Source organism: Mizuhopecten yessoensis, unplaced genomic scaffold (genome assembly GCF_002113885.1).
Source record: "Mizuhopecten yessoensis strain PY_sf001 unplaced genomic scaffold, ASM211388v2 scaffold245, whole genome shotgun sequence".
NCBI classification, from domain to species: Eukaryota; Metazoa; Mollusca; class Bivalvia; order Pectinida; family Pectinidae; genus Mizuhopecten; species Mizuhopecten yessoensis.
The window spans coordinates 39,747-54,215 of record NW_018403450.1 but is presented as its reverse complement, the minus strand read 5'-3'; the positions used below and the strand labels follow the sequence as shown (position 1 = coordinate 54,215).

Below are 14,469 nucleotides of genomic sequence, written 5' to 3'. Positions count from 1 at the left end.
TATGAAAGACAACTGCTGAACATAAATGTAATAGTATATATGGTTGTCACAATATTTATTGTTATTTTGTAAAATTGATATGAGATACAGGTTTTGAACTTTGATTAGTGAATCATCAAAATGTATGTGAAAATTCAACTGATTGCAAGTATTTTTAATTTAATAAATGGAATATTCTTTAATTAAAAATGGCATTATGAGTAATAAAATTCATTCATTTATATTTTTTGTTTGAGATGAAAGAATTCACAATTTGTTGGAGATAAAAGAAATCAAATACACAAGATTTGTTTTTGTCATTTAAAGTGACCTAATAAAACATGTCTGCTTGGGTTGACATAACTTAAAGTGCAGTTACATCTTCTGGTGAAGGTGTATCACACACTGGGTTAAAGTAACTATCGTTTGTTACTTCAAACATGTTTCTATGCCACAATTTCCTTGCAATTTCTAACTTTTTGGATCTAACAGCTGTATTACAGTGTAATTCAGTATTCCAGTGTAATTCAGTATTCCAGTGTAATTCAGTATTACAGTGTAATTCAGTATTACAGTGCAATTCAGTATTACAGTGTCATTCAGTGTAATTCAGTATTACAGTGCAATTCAGTATTACAGTGTAATTCAGTGTAATTCAGTATTACAGTGTTATTACAGTGTCATTCAGTGTAATTCAGTATTACAGTGTAATTCAGTATTACAGTGTAATTCAGTGTAATTCAGTATTACAGTGTAATTCAGTATTACAGTGTAATTCATTTTTAGCATACTATATGTTTTTTTTTTTTTTGTGTAAGTAGTCACATTGTCGATTTATTCATTTATTTGCATCTTGACTATGGCGCAATAGAATACAAATTAAAGTTCTTGCATCTTAAAAAATAAAACATCTTCAGAAAAGGCCACCTTTCAATATGAAAATTAATCTCACTAGACAAATTTGTTCTTAGTATTATTTAATATGACTAGCAAAACTTTATGGAAATAGACAATATATGAAAGTTGATGTCGGACTAGGGTAATAATAATAATAATATACAACATTTATATAGCGCCCTATATAATTTGTAAAATTACTCTAAAGCGCTTTACAACATATGGATAATAGTAATGGTTACAATTGTGAAAACAAAAAACAAAGGCTTACAATCACTATCATACATTTAAGCAAGCAATGTGCACATAATTGAACAAATAAAAGGGTGATTTTTACATAAGGTCTTTGCAAAGATTCTAAAATGCAGACGTGAAGAGGTGAGTTTGGATGTCCCTCTTGAACTTGGCCAGGGTATTGGACTTTCTAATTGCAGATGGTAAGCTATTCCACAACGTAGCCGAAACCCTCCCAAAGCATCTGTTTCCGTAGGTCACAGTACGAGATTTTCGGACACACAACAAAGATTCTGACCGCAGGGTTATATGCATACACTCAGCTACTTAGTATTACAATAGCATATATGCTTGCGCATACAAAATGGTATAGATATCAAACATACGCGAGAGGTATTAAAGTCGTGTCAAATTAAAAAAGCTGTCGATGTCCAAGTAAAGCACAGTCGGTGACGACTGGTGAAGAGTTATACATGTACATGTGGAATTAGTTTTTGGTTGCCACAAGGGCACCTGTCAACAACATAATGATTTAAATTTTTAAAAACTTGATATGCCGTAGGAGACGCTTCTTTGGACCAAATTATTGACAGCAAGTTGAACGCTTTAAGGAAATTAAAACACTGTTTAGGGAAAATGCCCCTTAGGTGATCACCCTGTAAGAAATTGTAAAACTGCATGGGAACAAATGGTAGACCGCTAGTTGAACGCTAATTTGAAATTTAAGCTCAAACTGTTGACCGTTGGCACACCATAGGAAAACATTGCTAAGGAAGCACATTTGATCGTTAGATTAACGCTCAATAGAAATTAAAACACTGCTTGGGAGGAACGTGTTGATCTCTTGTTGAACGCTCCACTGACACTAAAACACATTTGAACGGAAAAGTTGACCGCTATATGAACGATCGACAGGAAAATACTTTATCGGGTCGAACGTTAACTTCTAGTTGAACGCCCTAGAAACTGAAACACTATTTGGTAGCGATCAGTTGACCGCTAAATGAATTTTAAAGTATTGTCTGGTAGAAAACTGCGATGAGAACACTCGATATCAATTGGAACACTGCTGAACAGAATTCAGTATGGCGGTAAAATGTTCGGAACATATTCCTGTATCTATTTGTCGATTTGATCAATAATAGCAGCCGATGAGTTCCAGCTGAAAGGAGATTTGGCTGATGCAGTAATACAGCATATGTTATTGTCACAATGTGGTTAATATACCAGGTATCTAATTAAAACACCTGAGTAAACAAACACACGTGGTCATGTTGTAAAAGACACGCATAAATTATGCACGAAGGAGAAGCATCTCGAATTCACGATTGAAATGCTGGTACGTGTCGCGTGTCAACTGGTATGGAGTAGTGTATCACCTGTAGTGTTATGGTTCGCTGATTCTTGGCACACCTGGATTACAAGATACAAGAATTTTTATCTAACGTCGCATATTTAAAACGGTAACCATTAGCACTGTAGTGCTATTCCTGCGACAAAAATTGGAACGCATTACCTACAGTTCCAGGAAAAGGACAACATGAGACGTTTGAGTCTCAAAGAGATTAGATTGAAACATTTGATGTTCGGCATAATACTAACTGTGTTAGTTATTGTTGTCTTCCGGATTCGTGCATCAGTTGAAAACGTCTATGTCGACCATGCATGGTATGTATGCTGTTTAATGATTTTTAACGGGATGGTTTCTGTAACTGTATACTCGAAATCGCTTAATCCTCATCAACTAAAAAGGATACATAACTGGTTCAGTTCACCGAATCCCCGTCTACAATGGGAAGATGTAAAAGTTGAAAAGACATTTTTTTTTTTTTTATACAAAAATCCTTTCAATATTTCAATTGATTTTTTCAGTATTTTTTGTGCATCCATGCCTACTGCTGTGTATTTTGCTGGTTTGAATGTGCCACTCAGTGATAGCTAACACCTTTGAACCTTTGGTAACCTTCGACTTTAAACATTTGAATCTATATAGCTCTATTCACTTCAAACCACACTGTCGATTTTATCCTCTTTGATTGTCTAAAGCATTGCTTTGTAGTAGTGGGCAAACGGATAATCATCAAACATAAAACTTACCTGTTGTTTAAACATATAGGCTCTATCGATGCCATAGTACATTTGAAGTCGTTCCTTTATTGATTGTCTCCCACACCGGATGGTGACTATAGTAAATACATTACTTGTACGGTATAGATTATTGGAAAGACATTGCGTACCAATGTATGACTGGGTGCCACATCGAAAGTGACCTCTATACCGAGTCTACTGATATATTAATATGGCCTAATTGGATTGATAAAGACTCTGCGCGCTTCCATTCGGCCGTACGAGAGTGACATATGCAATGTTGTTGAAAACAAGTAAAATAACTATTTGGATTGGTGAGGTTTAATCTAGGAATAACTACCTTTCTGGTCTCCGTACAGAACGGTCATTTTTGAAATACCTAACATGATTTTTTTAAGTACCCATCGACCAAATAAACGAAATGTACAAATATTAAAGGCTTTCGCCTGAATGTTTCTAAATACGGTATCTCTATTTTGAAAGATGGGCGTGGCACCCCCCAAGTGATTGCACTTTTAACCAATTGCTATTATGTTCAGTAAGCCAAAACGTGAATTGCACCATGCAGCTGTTTCGTCATTCTAGGAATCATCTGTGGTTATAGGGGCAACAGATTGGAAATCCGAATGGGTCGAATCTACTTTTGAAACAGAAGGGGAGTTGCTTACAATGCCTGTATCTTATGAACCATGACACTACTCAAAAGACGAGAAAATATTCCGGTTTTGTGACTTGATGCGGTGTTTATCATTGACACTTCCGGTTTTGTGACATTGCGACTTGATGCTGTGTTTATCATTGACACTTCCGGTTTTGTGACATGACGACTTGATGCTGTGTTTATCATTTACACTTCTGGTTTTGTGACATGACGACTTGATGCTGTGTTTATCATTGACACTTCCGGTTTTATGACATGACGACTTGATGCGGTGTTTATCATTGACACTTCTGGTTTCACAGCAATAATTTACCTAGATTAAATCGATGTAAAAATTGGGTAAACGTTTGATCAATAAAAGATAATATTCACCTCGATTAAGCACATAATTGGTAATTTGTATATATATTTGAACGAAATAGAAGTGTCCTAAGACTGAAAGTAATACATATCGTCTGATAGAAGTGCCATTCACTATTGGAAAAATCCATACTTATTGTACAGTGTCGACACTCATCAATAATTTACCATTCCCGATGAATGGAACCCATTGAGAATAAACTTCCAGCTTTCACGGGCAAACCACATTAGTTAGACCGTATTTCTATGTTGATTGTTACTTTAATATTACGCATGGGTTATTTTAAGGGTATTTGGTGTTTGACCCCAACATCCTGTCAGCTTGGTAGTTAGCAACTGATTATAACAGGGATTTCTGTTCATTTATTATATTTATTAATAAACTTGGTTACATAAAATGTGTAAATTGTGATGTTGTGTACATCAGACGTTACTTGGCATTGATATCAGCGATCCTGTAACTAGAATATGATGTCTTTGATCTTCAAACTGGATTAAAAACATGACTTGATTTTGACTTTTACAAAAAATAACCTTTAGCTATACGTGATAACCGAAGCAACAGGTGGCGTCGTTTTGGATACCCATCCTATAATACAGGACACATTGCGAGCGAACTGTTGTTGTAGTTGTTGCACCGCAAGTGTTTGCACTGTCCATGATTAAAACAAGATAAACGAGAAAAAACAGTAGAAAATAATATGTAGCAAGCTGGGTCAGCTGTCGAGTGTAAAAACTAGACACGAATCAAACCCCCGTTTCTATCAGATTATTGAAGAACATAACCGTCAGATCTAGAGAATGCACCCCTTCGGATACTTGCAAAACCACTGTTTATAAGTACACCTTCATTTTCCTTATAATACACACCTACCGATGAAGGATGAAACACCGTGATTATAGTTATTTTATAAAGCATAGCCTGTCGACTGCCTATGCAGTATCCCAAACAGTGTGATAAAGTCTTTATTTGAGTGAAGGTGGTTCCTATATAGTAAAAGTAGAAGTATCACTTACTTCGCGTTAACTCGGAGATCATACAAATCTAGTGACTTGTCATGTATTTAATACAATTTTGTATGTACCTAAGATCATATATGCAGTTGTATATAAATATCAATTTCAGGAAAGTCAAACCTACCAAGCAACCTATGTCTTCAAACTATACGATTCACGACGTTCTCTTAATCGGTTACGTCATGGGAGGCACTGTGTTTCCGGCTGAGGTACTGGGCATGCGCTCTGGACATTTTTACGTACAAGAACCATTACACAAAATCGCCAAACACCAGTATTTCAAACCAGGATACATCTGTAATATGCTGGATATGCAGTGCAAGTAAGTTTACAGTGAAGTTTTAAATGGAGGCTTTGTCACTAATACGTTGTTGTGGTAAACGAGCGATGAGAGGCAGTGCTGAAGTTTTAAATGGAGGCTTTGTCACTAATACGTTGTTGTGGTAAACGAGCGATGAGAGGCAGAGCTGAAGTTTTAAATTGAGGCTTTGTCATTAATACATTGTTGTGGTAAACGAGCGATGAGAGGCAGTGCTGAAGTTTTAAAATGAGGCTTTGTCATTAAAACGTTGTTGTGGTAAACGAGCGATGAGAGGCAGAGCTGAAGTTTTAAGTGGAGGCTTTGTCATTAATACACTGTTGTGGTAAACGAGCGAAGAGAGGCAGAGCTGAAGTTTTAAATGGAGGCTTTGTCATTAATACGTTGTTGGGGTAAACGAGCGATGAGAGACAGTGCTGAAGTTTTAAGTGGAGGCTTTGTCATTAATACGCTGTTGTGGTAAACGAGCGAAGAGAGGCAGAGCTGAAGTTTTAAATGGAGGCTTTGTCATCAATACGTTGTTGTGGTAAACGAGCGATGAGAGACAGAGCTGATGTTTTAAATGGAGGCTTTGTCATTAATACGTTGTTGTGGTAAGCGAGCGATGAGAGGCAGAGCTGAAGTTTTAAATGGAGGCTTTGTCATTAATACGTTGTTGTGGTAAGCGAGCGATAAGAGGCAGAGCTGAAGTTTTAAATTGAGGCTTTGTCATTAATACGCTGTTGTGGTAAACGAGCGATAAGAGGCAGAGCTGAAGTTTTAAATGGAGGCTTTGTCATCAATACGTTGTTGTGGTAAACGAGCGATAAGAGGCAGAGCTGAAGTTTTAAATTGAGGCTTTGTCATTAATACGTTGTTGTGGTAAACGAGCGATGAGAGGCAAAGATGAATTGATTCTGAATCGTATTGATCTTTCATTTATTTCGAAAAAAGAACAAAATGTTCTCAATACTACTTGATCTTGATTTGATAAGTGATTAACGTGTAACTCCGTGTTTAAAGCTGTGCTCAATGGGCGTAATTGGTTGTTACATGTACCCACAATGATGTGGTTATCATTGACACTTCTGGTTTTGTGACATTACGACTTGATGCGGTGTTTATCATTGACACTTCCGGTTTTGTGGCATCACGACTTGATGCTGTGTTTATCATTGACACTTCCGGTTTTGCAGCAATATTTTAGCTAGATTAAACCGATGTAAAAATTGGGTAAACGTTTGATCAATAAAAGATAATATTCACCTCGATTAAGCCCTTAATTGGTAATTTGTATATATATATTTGAACGAAATAGGAGTGTCCTAAGACTGAAAGTAATACATATCGTCTGATAGAAGTGCCATTCACTATTGGAAAAATCCATACTTATTGTACAGTGTCGACAATATTAGTTATACAGGTCTTTGGCAGGGTACATGGTCTCATGTTCGCTGTCAGGACCTTATGTACCCTTCGCCGTACATGGTCTCATGTTCGCTGTCAGGACCTTATGTACCCTGAGCCGAAGGCGAAGGGTACATAAGGTCCTGACAGCGAACATGAGACCATGTACCCTGCCAAAGACCTGTATAACGAATTTGTCATACTGCAAAGCAATGTTCAAGCGTTGTCGTCTTGTAAAGACTCCCATCCTGTTTCCTTGCATCGAGATAAAAATGGCCCAATGCCTCGTCTAATCTTGGCTTCGAGAAGTCCTCAAAATCTGTGTCTTGCTCCTTTTCGCTTAAGTATGCTCTGAAGGTTTTGCTTGCTGAATTGTTACTTTTCTTTGTGTTTGTAGGTATAAGTGACGCCCGTTTTGTCTCAATTTCACTCTCCGTGTGGCTTGCAAACCGTTTCGCCATTTTGTTCATTGTTGACATTAGCAGACGAACGTTCTCCGGTGTGTTCGATTCGAATCTGCGAGTTATCTCCCTTACAACAGGCGCGCGTGCTCTTATGTACCCCGGCAAGGATACTAACATAGCTTCAGGTACCTTGGCAATTCGACCAATCACCGTGCGACATTTTTCTTTGCAGTATGACAATTATCAATATTTTACCATTCCCGATGAATGGAACCCATTGAGAATAAACTTCCAGCTTTCACGGGCAAACCACATTAGTTAGACCGTATTTCTATGTTGATTGTTACTTTAATATTACGCATGGGTTATTTTAAGGGTATTTGGCGATGTACCCAATATCCTGTCAGCTTGGTAGTTAGCGACTGATTATAACAGGGATTTATGTTCAGCTGGAATTCAAGATATTTCGTCTATAAACTGAGGATGTGAAGCATACACGATTTAACGACAACAACAGTTTGAACTACTGTCAACATTTCGCTCATTTGTTTATAGCCTGAAAATAACCAAGTTGAAATTGATACATGTCCGTAGAAATAAGTTTCATTTGTTCTAATTACTTTCAATGTCGACTCTATGGAAGTTTACTAGATAGTCATATGTACATGCATGGCCATCACCCTTTTAGCAGGTGTACCGTATTGATATCAATATAAACATGGCCGTGTCGTGTGTCTTTTATGACGTCATCAATAATTTAACTTGTCCTTGTTTCAATCTTCTAAATATGTTGGTTGGTCGAAGTTCTTTCGGTAGAATGAGCGACACGTATTAGTAGTGTTATTTATAAAAAAAACCATGTTGGAATTTGGTAAGTACTGGCTGGTTACCCTCGAACAAGAATATTTCTAGAGGTGACTTACACGTGTTGGCATTTGGTAAGTACTGTCTGGTTACCCTCGAACAAGACTATTTCTAGAGGTGACTTACACGTGTTGGCATTTGGTAAGTACTGGCTGGTTACCCTCGAACAAGACTATTTCTAGAGGTGACTTACACGTGTTGGCATTTGGTAAGTACTGGCTGGTTACCCTCGAACAAGACTATTTCTAGAGGTGACTTACACGTGTTGGCATTTGGTAAGTACTGGCTGGTTACCCTCGAACAAGACTATTTCTAGAGGTGACTTACACGTGTTGGCATTTGGTAAGTACTGGCTGGTTACCCTCGAACAAGACTATTTCTAGAGGTGACTTACACGTGTTGGCATTTGGTAAGTACTGGCTGGTTACCCTCGAACAAGACTATTTCTAGAGGTGACTTACACGTGTTGGCATTTGGTAAGTACTGGCTGGTTACCCTCGAACAAGACTATTTCTAGAGGTGACTTACACGTGTTGGCATTTGGTAAGTACTGGCTGGTTACCCTCGAACAAGACTATTTCTAGAGGTGACTTACACGTGTTGGCATTTGGTAAGTACTGGCTGGTTACCCTCGAACAAGACTATTTCTAGAGGTGACTTACACGTGTTGGCATTTGGTAAGTACTGGCTGGTTACCCTCGAACAAGACTATTTCTAGAGGTGACTTACACGTGTTGGCATTTGGTAAGTACTGGCTGGTTACCCTCGAACAAGACTATTTCTAGAGGTGACTTACACGTGTTGGCATTTGGTAAGTACTGGCTGGTTACCCTCGAACAAGACTATTTCTAGAGGTGACTTACACGTGTTGGCATTTGGTAAGTACTGGCTGGTTACCCTCGAACAAGACTATTTCTAGAGGTGACTTACACGTGTTGGCATTTGGTAAGTACTGGCTGGTTACCCTCGAACAAGACTATTTCTAGAGGTGACTTACACGTGTTGGCATTTGGTAAGTACTGGCTGGTTACCCTCGAACAAGACTATTTCTAGAGGTGACTTACACGTGTTGGCATTTGGTAAGTACTGGCTGGTTACCCTCGAACAAGACTATTTCTAGAGGTGACTTACACGTGTTGGCATTTGGTAAGTACTGGCTGGTTACCCTCGAACAAGACTATTTCTAGAGGTGACTTACACGTGTTGGCATTTGGTAAGTACTGGCTGGTTACCCTCGAACAAGACTATTTCTAGAGGTGACTTACACGTGTTGGCATTTGGTAAGTACTGGCTGGTTACCCTCGAACAAGACTATTTCTAGAGGTGACTTACACGTGTTGGCATTTGGTAAGTACTGGCTGGTTACCCTCGAACAAGACTATTTCTAGAGGTGACTTACACGTGTTGGCATTTGGTAAGTACTGGCTGGTTACCCTCGAACAAGACTATTTCTAGAGGTGACTTACACGTGTTGGCATTTGGTAAGTACTGGCTGGTTACCCTCGAACAAGACTATTTCTAGAGGTGACTTACACGTGTTGGCATTTGGTAAGTACTGGCTGGTTACCCTCGAACAAGACTATTTCTAGAGGTGACTTACACGTGTTGGCATTTGGTAAGTACTGGCTGGTTACCCTCGAACAAGACTATTTCTAGAGGTGACTTACACGTGTTGGCATTTGGTAAGTACTGGCTGGTTACCCTCGAACAAGACTATTTCTAGAGGTGACTTACACGTGTTGGCATTTGGTAAGTACTGGCTGGTTACCCTCGAACAAGACTATTTCTAGAGGTGACTTACACGTGTCGGCAAACAACAATGCAGCTCCATCGGTATAACAGATATCTAAAAGTTGTGCAGACCACTTCTTCATACCAAATTATATGTTTTAGAAACCTTTACTGTGTAGATACCTATAATGTTGATGGGTGTTCTTTTCACTGCTAGATTTAAGTATAATAAAAACTCTGTATAGCTAACGATAGTATAATAACAACTCTGTATAGCTAACGATAGTATAATAAAAACTCTGTATAGCTAACGATAGTATAATAACACCTCTGTATAGCTATGGATAGTATAATAACAACTCTGTATAGCTAACGATAGAATAATAACAACTCTGTATAGCTAACGATAGTATATTAACAACTCTGTATAGCTAACGATAGTATAATAACAACTCTGTATAGCTAACGATAGAATAATAACAACTCTGTATAGCTAACGATAGTATAATAAAAACTCTGTATAGCTAACGATAGTATAATAACACCTCTGTATAGCTATGGATAGTATAATAACAACTCTGTATAGCTAACGATAGAATAATAACAACTCTGTATAGCTAACGATAGTATACTAACAACTCTGTATAGCTAACGATAGTATAATAACACCTCTGTATAGCTATGGATAGTATAATAACAACTCTGTATAGCTAACGATAGGATAATAACAACTCTGTATAGCTAACGATAGTATACTAACAACTCTGTATAGCTAACGATAGTATAATAACAGCTCGGTATAGCTAACGATAGTATAATAACATCTCTGTATAGCTAACGATAGTATAATAACAACTCTGTATAGCTAACTATAGTATATTAACAACTCTGTATAGCTAACGATAGTATAATAACAGCTCGGTATAGCTAACGATAGTATAATAACATCTCTGTATAGCTAACGATAGTATAATAACAACTCTGTATAGCTAACGATAGGATAATAACAACTCTGTATAGCTAACGATAGTATACTAACAACTCTGTATAGCTAACGATAGTATAATAACACCTCTGTATAGCTATGGATAGTATAATAACAACTCTGTATAGCTAACGATAGTATATTAACAACTCTGAATACCTAACGATAGTATAATAACAACTCTGTATAGCTAACGATATTATAATAACAACTCTGTATAGCTAACGATAGTATATTAACAACTCTGAATACCTAACGATAGTATAATAACAACTCTGTATAGCTAACGATAGTATAATAAAAACTCTGTATAGCTAACGATAGTATAATAACACCTCTGTATAGCTATGGATAGTATAATAACAACTCTGTATAGCTAACGATAGGATAATAACAACTCTGTATAGCTAACGATAGTATATTAACAACTCTGAATACCTAACGATAGTATAATAACAACTCTGTATAGCTAACTATAGTATATTAACAACTCTGTATAGCTAACGATAGTATAATAACACCTCTGTATAGCTATGGATAGTATAATAACAACTCTGTATAGCTAACGATAGTATACTAACAACTCTGTATAGCTAACGATAGTATAATAACAGCTCGGTATAGCTAACGATAGTATAATAACATCTCTGTATAGCTAACGATAGTATAATAACAACTCTGTATAGCTAACGATATTATAATAACAACTCTGTATAGCTAACGATAGTATAATAACAACTCTGTATAGCTAACGAGGAGTTTTAGTGGCCATCTTGGTATGGATGACCTTCAATAAAAAACACATATATTTGTTATGCTTGTCAAGTCGAAAAGCGTGAGTAGACATCATGAATTCACAGTACAGACAATTATGGAAGATATTTCTTTATGTTTGTGTGTGTTTTTTTTGTTTTATTTATTTATTTATTTTTTGACAATCATGATATTTTTTCTGTTACGTAGAAAATGTGCAGGAAATATTTGATTTTGTTGGATATAAAATTGATGAAGAAGGTTTATTGCTGAAGAAATCAAAGAAATTGTTTTACGATAATTCCACTTTGACAGCTGAGCTATGGAGGACGCAAGTTTTAAATTAAATGTAATCTTAAGCTAGTTCCAATATTCCTTGCTGAAGCTGGTTTTAACACGTGAAATGGCAATGGTTATAATCACGCCCTTGCTGCTTTCTTTTGCAGTGCCACGACTTTCGCTGACCGAGAGGCGCTGGGTATAGTACAGGCTGTGTATCAGTGTGACAACACTCGATACAAGGCACACTTACGGATGTGGCAGCTACGCAAAATAGTGGGAGACCAGTCGAACTGGCAGCAAAACGTCAAGACGCACTGTGGGGACGAGCAACATAAGGACTGTCGCGCAAGGATTTTGAGTCAATGTTCTGTTTCGGTTTCCAGGGTTGTCAGTACTCCTCGGCTCAGTTTAAGTTTGGCGTCGCGTCTGTTGGAACAGATTCCCAAGTTGAAAATTATTCATGTTTTACGAGATCCCAGAGCAATGATGAATTCAATCTTACGTGCTAAATGGCCTTTACAGAGCGAAGAAATAAACACTGCCAGATCTGTTTGTCAGAAACTGAGAGACGATCTCGCAGAATCCAGTCTAATTAAACGAGTGTTACAGGGGAGAATACTTACTGTTTTTCATGAAAATTTGGCAACAACACCAGAAAAAACAATGCAGGAAATATTTGATTTTGTTGGATATAAAATTGATGAAAAAGGTTTATTGCTGAAGAAATCAAAGAAATTGTTTTACGATAATTCCACTTTGACAGCTGAACTATGGAGGACGCAAGTGCCATGGCATGTTGTTAAGGTTACCAACGACGTATGCGCCGACCTATATCGTTTACTTGGATATCCGGGATTGGTCGATAGATATGAATTATACAATAACAGTATACCATTGTTGATACCGACAAATGATCGCGACACCATACAGAGTGGTTAATATACTTCCTATACTAATCCAATTATATTTTAAAACAACAGGCAACGATATGTTTTTCCTAGCAGGAACTACTTTATGTACTCCTTTGTTTCAGTTGTGCAAATGTATGTAAAGTGTATATAGTATGAGTCGTGCCAATTCCGTCTTTGCGTATTGCAGAGTTATCTTCTCTTGGGAGCAGGTATTGATTGTTACGTCATTGGTTTGTGTGAGAAAATTACGTCGTTTTCTCAAAAATTGATGACGTTACTCTCACAAACAAGTGACGTAACAATCAATACTTGCTCCCAGGAGAAGATAACTCTGCAATACGCAAAGACGGAATAGTTAACACACATGTTAGCATTGTAGTTTTATAACGTGTACACCTGATGTGGCGGTTATCGATATCACTTCTGATTTCATCTATATGTCGAGCAAGCTTAATTCAAATTGATAAATAAATAAATAGACAATATATTTGATATAGCGCGCTATATAGCTAACTTAAGCCACTCTTAAGCCCTTTACAGTACATAGATATACAAATTTATACAGTCAATACGATAAGCATATATATTAATCAATACAATATTGAGGAATTCGCAGGAGCTGCCTTATCAGGCGCTAACTACATGTACTAGTCCTATGCCACCTGGCTCATATCTCCCTATGTATGTATGCCTGTGTGTGTGCTGGAGATGTATTGTGTAATATTGATGTAATATTAGGTAAATTATAGGTCAATAACAGAAAATACTCACTTCCACAATGTCCTTAATTGATAATATTCATATTTATCCAAACGAAATACACGTGTCCTGAGATTGAAATTAATAAGCATCGTATGATAATAGAGCCATTCATTATTGGGGAAATCCATACTTATTGTACAGTGTTGACACTCATCAATAATTTACCATTCCCGATGAATGGAACCCATTGTGAATAAACTTCCAGGTTTCACGGGCAAACCACATTAGTTAGACCGTATTTCTATGTTGATTGTTACTTTAATATTACGCATGGGTTATTTTAAGGGTATTTGGCGATGTACCCAATATCCTGTCAGCTTGGTAGTTAGCGGCGTATTACCAGTAGGATTTATGTTACATTTACTTATCTATTACTTATTATTACATCTATTAGTGAACTTTGTTAAGTAAAATGTGTAAATTGTGATGCTGTGCGTGTGTAATGTACGACCATTTGAAAGAATAAATTAAATAATTGAACATTGATAGTGACTTGATGGAAAGTTGGCTTGTATCACGTTTCAATAATTGTGATACATTATATTTGAGTTAAAAATATCAGGACGAATATTTTTTTATCTTCCTGAATAATTTCGTCATCATTTGATTAAATGATTTCAGTTTCCCTTGTGTTATAGATTGACAAGTTCTTACCTGGATCGAACGAAACATCATGGCGGACAATGTTTAAACCAATAAACAAACTTAGACCATTTCTTCTATGTTTTCCTGGGAATTATATCGCAATATTTAAGTCACCCAAACGAAGTGGGGACTTATTGGATAGACTCCGTTTCTTCTTATCATTATTAAGTCACCCCGAACGAAGTCGGGGA

General features: G+C 36.9%; 1 protein-coding gene across 1 annotated transcript; it reads left to right on the top strand.

The window, feature by feature from the left end:
* The first annotated feature begins 2,570 nt into the window (after nt 1–2,570).
* On the top strand, nt 2,571–13,038 carry LOC110442775 (carbohydrate sulfotransferase 3-like). The gene is made up of 3 exons (XM_021486586.1): nt 2,571–2,778; nt 5,346–5,558; nt 12,125–13,038. The coding sequence occupies exons 1-3, from the start codon at nt 2,651–2,653 to the stop codon at nt 12,897–12,899; spliced, it is 1,116 nt and encodes a 371-aa protein (XP_021342261.1). The 5' UTR covers nt 2,571–2,650; the 3' UTR covers nt 12,900–13,038.
* The last annotated feature ends 1,431 nt before the right edge of the window (nt 13,039–14,469 follow it).